Genomic DNA, 8,721 nt, shown 5'->3' on the forward strand with positions numbered 1-8,721 from the left:
CTAAACAGTGTAGGTTTAGGAGATATTTCTTGGACCTACAGGTAAGCCTTAATCTAGGCTTACCTGTAGGTCAAAGTGTGTTGTAAGGGTTTACAACCACTTTAAATGAAACCTAATGTATCCAGGAGTTTAGCTTTAATCTTTACTATTTCCAAAATAAACAGGAAAAAAAGTTTACTGTTCATTTTAAGTCGCTTATACCTCTCAAAGCACATCAATCTGAGCTGCGTTGTAGTTTAAATCAGTGTTTCTCAACTCCAGTACTCAAGGCGCCCCAACATGTCATGTTTTCAGGCTCTCCATTATTTTGCATGGGTGATTTGATTAGTTTCAGTTCCTTAGTAATTACCGCAGCCGGGAAATCCTGAAAACACGACCTGTTGGGGTGCCTTGAGGACTGGGAGTTGAGAAATATTGTTTTAAAGTGGTTGTAAACCAGGGGTCTCAAACCGGTGGCCCTCCAGCTGTTGCAAAACTACAAGTCCCATGAGGCATTGCAGCGCTCACAGTTACAAGCATGACTCCCACAGGCAGAGGCTTGCTGGGACTTGGAGTTCCGCAACAGCTGGAGGGCCGTCAGTTTGAGACCCCTGTTGTAAACCCTTACAAACCACTTTGACCTACAGGTAAAGCCTAGATTAAGGCTTACCTGTAGGTCCAAGAAATATCTCCTAAACCTACACGGTTTAGGAGATATTTACCTGAAGACAGCCACCGCTGTCTACGGCACATGTGTTGTAGACAGTGGCGCGCAGGCGCACTGGGTAAGTCGCAAATCGCGCCGATATGCTGCAAGTGTCGGCTCCCGTGCGCATGCGCTCTGATTCGCCGGAGCAGCGAGAACCACCAAGAAGATGGACGCTCGGAACTACAGAGGACAGCGGTGACTTCGCTGGCTCCTGTGTCAGGCAAGTGACACATAATGGACTACTATGCGATGCGATGCGATGCATAGTAGTCCATTATGCTTTACCTTTGCATGGAATCAAATAGGAAGTAAACTCATCAGGGTTTACTTCCTCTTTAAAATAGGATTTATGAAGGGACAATTACTGGCACCCAAACATCCACCTTATGGGAAATCCTTCACATTCATTGGGAAGTCAGTGAACACTGGTGACCAGGACGCAGTACAAGACAACCCCGGGTCAGATACCGCGCGTTCTAAGATCAGGCTCAGATGTGACACGTTGTGAGTCATAACGTGAGCCGGATGAAATCCCACGGATACTACAAAGTGAAAACCTCACACACTGAGTACTGTGGATCTCACAAAGAACAGTCTGGGCTGCCAGTAGGGACACGCCGGAGCTGCATGCTCCGCATAGTTACTGACATTCTGAAATCATTTCCTGGCGCATCCCAACACCGACTTACTCCCTCTACATCTGTCACGCACAACACATTACAGCAACAAGGAACACCACCATGCATTTCAACTCTTCCCAACAACAATTCTTATTTGCATTTTTAAAATGATGATTTTTTGAGCAATCTGTGCAACTGGCTGAGCAAGAGTTCAAAAAGGGAACGTAGATTTATTGAGCCGGTCTGTCCAAGTCAGCAAATCCCCTGTGTGGAAAAGCTCTGATGGAAGCAGCAGTCGTTTCAACATGTCACGTGTTACATGCTAGCTCTGGGCAATGCAGTAGAACAAGTAGGCAGTCTAATGCCCTGTACACACACACGGTAGGACATTCCAACCACAAAATCCGTCTGATTTTTTTTCCCTGACGGATTTTGGCCGAAACGTGTCTTGCATACACACGGTAACGCAAAGTTGTTGGAAAATCTGATCGTTCGGAACCAGGTGACCTACAAAACTTATGACCGGACTACGTAGAGGCCAGTAGCCAATAGCTTTCGCCCCAAAATGGATTCTGAGCATGCGTGGCACTTTGTGCGTCGGAATTCTAATCGACACGATCGGAAAAAGTCAGATCGGATTTTGCTGCCGGAAAATCTAAGGTCCTGCTCTCATTGGAAATTCCGACGGGAAAAGTCCACTAGAGCCCACACGCGATCATATTTTCCCACAGCATAATCCAATCTGGCTTTTCCCATCGGAATTTCCAACCGAGTGTACGGGGCATTAGAGGCTGAGAATGGTTTCTTCATACAACAGCGCTGTGCTTTGTGATGGAGGTCCAGGGTGCATTTTTATTATCTAAAGATAGTTTTCTATTTAAGATACATTAATCATTTATTTTATTCATCATGAAATGGAGCTTAGTTATGTCGCATGAGGCTGTATATATTCTGCAATATTTACATTTTTGGTAAACTCATTCAATGAATCCAAGCTCTGCAAGCTGAGAAAACATGCACTGCCCTGATGCATCCACACAATTTCACAGCAACCATGAGATAAAACAAAGTTCAGGAATATTCCTTTATCCCATTGTTTTGCAAATCTATGTGCACTACAAACTGTATGATTGAATTGTTTCTGATATCGCTGTTTTACTAACCTGACAGCTTATTATTCTAAATAGGAAACCTTCATTTTGTTTGCAAATATTAAATATTCTAACTACCTGTAAGAATAAGTCCTTACATTTAAAGAGCACCTGTCATTTCAGATCCATCATGGCAGCGCCTGATAGAGGGCATCCACTCACCCGCCACAGAGCACAGCAACTCCCTGTCCAACTCCATGTATGATTACCGCCAGGCTCCTTCTGCTATGCCATCCCGCGCCCCACGTAGCACCGATTGTGGGCCCGGTGCCATCCCGCGTCCCACGTAGCACCGATTGTGGGCCCGGTGCCATCCCGCACAGCACTGATGTGGGCCCAGTGCCATCCTGCGATATGTCACCTCCTTACTTTATTACCGCCAGGCTCCTTCTGCTATGCCATCCCGCGCAGCACTGATGTGGGCCCGGTGCCACCCCGCGCCCCACGTAGCACTGATGTGGGCCCGGTGCCATCCCGTGCACCACGCAGCACTGATGTGGGCCCGGTGCCATCCCGTGCACCACGCAGCACTGATGTGGGCCCGGTGCCATCCCGTGCACCACGCAGCACTGATGTGGGCCCGGTGCCATCCCGTGCACCACGCAGCACTGATGTGGGCCCGGTGCCATCCCGTGCACCACGCAGCACTGATGTGGGCCCAGTGCCATCCTGCGATATGTCACCTCCTTACTTTATTACCGCCAGGCTCCTTCTGCTATGCCATCCCGCGCAGCACTGATGTGGGCCCGGTGCCACCCCGCGCCCCACGTAGCACTGATGTGGGCCCGGTGCCATCCCGTGCACCACGCAGCACTGATGTGGGCCCGGTGCCACCCCGCGCCCCACGTAGCACTGATGTGGGCCCGGTGCCATCCCGTGCACCACGCAGCACTGATGTGGGCCCGGTGCCATCCCGTGCACCACGCAGCACTGATGTGGGCCCGGTGCCATCCCGTGCACCACGCAGCACTGATGTGGGCCCGGTGCCATCCCGTGCACCACGCAGCACTGATGTGGGCCCGGTGCCATCCCGTGCACCACGCAGCACTGATGTGGGCCCGGTGCCATCCCGTGCACCACGCAGCACTGATGTGGGCCCGGTGCCATCCCGTGCACCACGCAGCACTGATGTGGGCCCGGTGCCATCCCGTGCCCCACGCAGCACTGATGTGGGCCCGGTGCCATCCCGTGCCCCACGTAGCACTGATGTGGGCCCGGTGCCATCCCGTGCCCCACGTAGCACTGATCTGGGCCCGGTGCCATCCTGCGATATGTCACCTCCTTACTTCCTGGTTCAATCATGAGAATGCTGACCCACTGCACTGCAACCATGTGCATTGCATGCAGTTGTGGCATTCCCCATTCTGTTGAATAGATTGTGTTTGGCAGCTTTTTAAGCCGGGGGCTTAAATTTTTACGCAGCTGCAAAGCATCATTGCATTGTACGGAGCTGGGCGACTGCACATCCTTCTTTAGGTGGGCATTCACAGTGGGGGGGGGGGGGGATAGGGAGTTTCCCGATTTTGACAGGTACCTGCAGCCACTTCAGTTCACCTTTAGGGGATCAGAAGTGGAAGTTCTCCTTCCACCTCCCTCCCAAAGTCTTCTGGGACACAGGACAGGTCCTAAAAGGCTTGGAGACCAATCAGAGAGCAGCAACGCATGCGCAGTGGGCATCCGGCTGTGAAGCCGCAAGCTGTCAAAGCAGGGTGCCTATATTATAGATGCCGGGACCACCGAGGGAGGAAGAAAACTGCTGGGGTGAGTGCACCGCCTAACTGTGGGACAGGTAAGTGCTTTTACTTTTTGTAGCTGCTGACTTTTAATAAACACACAAATGACTGGAACTTGGCTTTAAATTCACACTGGAACACATTCCCGGCACATTTCCCTCATCGCATTCAAAACATGCTGTGCCTGCGATATGCAGCGGGTGACGGTTTAAAGTTAGCAACACTCAAAACAAAGATAGCAAACGCAGATGGTTTGCCTGCACTGGCTCGCACAGTACCCGCCGATCCGGCTGAAGTGCGTTTTCAAAAGTGGTGCAAGCACTACTTCTGGGGCAATGCAGTTTAGTAAATAACCGGAGTGCTCTCTCTGTGCTCGTCATCGAGGATGTCATTAGCAAGTTGTCACCAGCGATAGAATTCCTCATGAGCTATGGGCCTTAGGACCACAGCACACTAATGATACCGACGTTAACGGAAACTCGCCAACCGCAGGATCGTTTCAATGCATTTCTAGCAAAAACTTAGAGTTAGACCCTCTGTCAAGTTCTTATTGCTGTCAGCGTCCTAATTGGGAAGGGTGACCCCTTCCTTTACACTGATATCATCTGGAAGTGAAGGGAAATCCTACGAGGGTTAGACCATCTGTCTAGTTTTCATTGCTATGTCCCTAGGAGGAAGGATTAGCTTCTGTATTTCTACTGATGACAAGAGGTTACGTGGGAACATCTTCCAATGGGAAACACCTGTTCTGATGGTCACTTTGGGCGATTTCCTCCACCTTCCGATTGCGTCTCTGGGACAGGAAGCGAAAGGAAAAATTTCCACAATGGTACACAGACAGCCAATATAACCTGGCAGGGGTTTCAAAAGCATAGCCCACTTTTTAGACCATGTATTAGGGTGTACTATGCAGCATGATGGCATATACCAACCCCACCTAAACCTGAATTGCCAGCAAGGAAGCCGCCACAGAGTGACACCGCACTAATTCTGCCCTGCAGAAGGCCAGCATGCTGGGCCTTTGAATGCACAGGGCGCTAAATGCCAATACAGCATTCAGTGCTGTCCATCTGCAGCCTGCCATAGACTTTACCAGGTTATCTGCAGCAGTCCCGGATGCTGCCCCTGTCCCTCCCGGGTGCACCTAAAACACAGGGAGCGACACCCTGCAGCTGGATGGCACCAAGTGCAAGGGACCTAAGGGAGCTACGCCACAGGAACAGAGCATTATCGTCTGCTTTCTTAGTGGCCCCTGACACAAGAACAAACGCCACACCATGCACAGCATCCTCGATCCACCGCCCCACCGGTCGCAACGCTCCTGATCCACCGCCCCACACAGGTCGCAAAGCTCCTGCCACACGGGTCGCAACTTTCCCGATCCACCACCACACCGGTCGCAACGTTCCCGATCCACCGGCCGCAACGTTCCCGATCCACTGCCACACCGGTCGCAGCGCATTATTGTCCGCTTTATTAGTGCCCCCTGACACCAGATCAAATGCCACACCTCATCGCAGCGTTCCCGATCCACCGCCACACCTCATCGCAGAGTTCCCGATCCACCGCCACACCTCATCGCAGCGTTCCCGATCGCCACACCTCATCGCAGCGTTCCCGATCCACCGCCACACCTCATCGCAGCGTTCCCGATCCACCGCCACACCTCATCGCAGCTTTCCCGATCCACCGCCACACCAGCTGCAGCATCCCCGATCCACTGGTCGCAGCACCCCCGATCCACCGTACTTGAAACCCGCATTGCTTTAAAAACGCATTGCCGTTGTGATCTGCAGCAGGTGTCAATGTTAAGTTAAGGACACCCCAGTAGCAGGTCACAAACACAGTGCGGTTGCCTGCGCCAGATAACATGGTACAGAAGTACCAATGTGATCCGGTTGCAGTGCGTTTTTTTAAAGCGATGCACGCACTACTTTTGGTGCAGTCCAGTGCACTTCAGCCTATTCAAAAGGAACGGGCTCAAATCACACAGGAACGAGCAGGGCATTCCACTGCGATTCCTGGTGTCAACTGGTCCTTAAGTTCATGGCAGTGCTTGCGATTTTATGATTGGCAACAACCCACCCGTGCCAGAATCTCCACACATGGTAGAGACTAGGGATGCGCTCAGGCGTGTTCGCATCGTCCACGTGCAGAGCCCGCCAGGAGACATTGCCTGATCTCTGCAGCCGCGCATCGGGGCAATGTCTCACTGCCAGTGATTAGCGCAGCGCCGACTTCCTGGCGGGCTCTGCACATGGACCGTGCGAACACGCCTGCGCTCATCCTTAGTAGAGACTTATGTGCTGGTTTCCAGTTTTCGCCCTGCAAACTTTCACCGCCATCAAAAGAGCGACATCTCTCCGAGATGGCTAATGAGGGAGGGATGGCACGGACGGGCACCTCTCCACGCTGTTTAGCGATGTTATCGCCAGCAACAGTATCACAAGAGTAATATGGGCCTGGCCTATTAATTGCAGCTCCAGGGTTACCCGCCTGAGGAAGCCTCAATACAGCGGACAGAACGCTCCCCTCCGGCGTAGTTCTGGAGGTGCCGCTCCGCCAGGTGACGGAGAATCTGCAACATGTCCGCCAGTGCATTCACTGTGTCAGCGCTCTGGAGCCGCATCGTTTTCGGGTTGAGTTGCCGCCAGTTACGGGATGAGCGATGCGACGCCGGCCTTACTGGTCCTGTAGGCCCACGGCGCCCTTCTGATCCGGCTGCCACTGAAAATACACAAGGCGTCCTAATATGACACAGTCATTTCCGCTTCAAAGCCCAGGGCGTGCATTTCCGCTGGCGATATTTTTATGTGCGATTAATGCGCAGTACCCGTTTACTTCATTGTGCCGCCCCATGCGTGTTTGTCACAGCAAAGAAATTTGGAGACCAAATTGTGACCCCTGAAACAGACGTGTTTTTTACACACGCGGGTTTCACACGTTTTGTCACGCGATATTCGAGGTGACATTAGTAAAGAAAAGCGCTCAAATGCGCGTTGGAGCGTTTCGCTGTGGTTTTAATGTAATGCTAAATGGCAAAGTGTGATTGGGGGTCTTCTACAGGTTGGCGGTCTGGCGTCGTGACGCGCCACACTCAGGTAAACGAAGACGGTAGCGTCAGGAAACGACAATCCTGCGATCAGCTGACCCTGATGGCGTTAAAGCATGCCCATAAACGTTCTCTATAGCTGAGGATAAATACCGGGGTACACAGATGAGGGAGGGGGACAGGCCCGGGGGCGGGGGGCACCGGAGGGAGAGACCGGGCATGCCGAGCCCCGCACTCACCTTATACACATCCCCGTACGTCCCGCTCCCCACCCGCTGGATCAGCTCGAAGTCCTGCTGCGGGTTCTTGCGGAGAATTTCGGCGCTGGGCCGGCCCGAGGAGAAATCCATAGTGCGGGCTGGGCGGAGGAGATCAGAGCCGGGGGAGGCCGGGCGGAGGAGCCATGTCCGCCGACTGAACAACAATGAGAGACGGAGGAAGAGAGCCGGGAGGAGGAGGAGCACGAGAGACACAGCGCCACCCACCGGACAACCCCTACACACCTCCACCGGGACAACCCGGCCTCACCTCCACCGAGAGCAACGCTGTCCGGGCCTCACCTCGGCCTGGAGGAAGTGACCCCCCACCAGGGCCCGAGACCCCCTCACCTGTACCGACCCCTCATATCACCTGTACTGAGGTGACACCGACCCCTCATATCACCCGTACTGGGGGGACACCAACCCCTCATATCACCCGTACTGGGGGGACACCAACCCCTCATATCACCCGTACTGGGGTGACACCGACCCCTCATATCACCTGTACTGAGGTGACACCGACCCCTCATATCACCCGTACTGGGGGGGACACCAACCCCTCATATCACCCGTACTGGGGGGACACCAACCCCTCATATCACCCGTACTGGGGGGGACACCAACCCCTCATATCACCCATACTGGGGGGACACCGACCCCTCATATCACCTGTACTGAGGTGACACCGACCCCTCATATCACCCGTACTGGGGGGACACCAACCCCTCATATCACTCGTACTGGGGGGACATGACCCCTCATATCACCCATACTGGGGGGACACCGACCCCTCATATCACCTGTACTGGGGGGACACTGACCTCTCATATCACCCATACTGGGGGGACACCGACCCCTCATATCACCCGTACTGGGGGGACACCGACCCCTCATATCGCCTGTACTGGGGGGACACTGACCCCCATATCACCCGTACTGGGGGGATACCGACCCCTCATATCACCCGTACTGGGGGGACACTCTCCCCCATATCACCTGTACTGGGGGGACACTCTCCCCCAATATCACCTGTACTGGGGGATCACTGACCCCCCCATATCACCTGGGGGGACACTGACCCCTCATATCACCCGTACTGGGGGGACACTGACCCCTCATATCACCTGTAGTGGGGGGACACTGACCCCCCTCATATCACCCGTACTGGGGGGACAGACCCCCCCTCATATCACCTGTACTGGGGGGACACTGACCCC

General features: G+C 53.5%; 1 protein-coding gene across 2 annotated transcripts in view; it reads right to left on the reverse strand.

The window, feature by feature from the left end:
• MAP4K5 (mitogen-activated protein kinase kinase kinase kinase 5) overlaps positions 1-7,692 on the reverse strand; it is a 211,938-nt gene extending 204,246 nt beyond the window's left edge. For both annotated transcript variants that reach the window (XM_077466776.1, XM_077466775.1), the window contains exon 1: positions 7,484-7,692. In XM_077466776.1, coding sequence (XP_077322902.1) covers positions 7,484-7,594 — 111 coding nt within the window. In that variant the 5' untranslated portion in view covers positions 7,595-7,692. The remainder of the gene's footprint in view (positions 1-7,483) is intronic.
• Between the last annotated feature and the right edge of the window lie 1,029 nt (positions 7,693-8,721).

This window comes from Lithobates pipiens, unplaced genomic scaffold (assembly GCF_037356315.1).
Source record: "Lithobates pipiens isolate NorthernLeopardFrog02 unplaced genomic scaffold, aLitPip1_a1.2 Scaffold_37, whole genome shotgun sequence".
NCBI classification, from domain to species: Eukaryota; Metazoa; Chordata; class Amphibia; order Anura; family Ranidae; genus Lithobates; species Lithobates pipiens.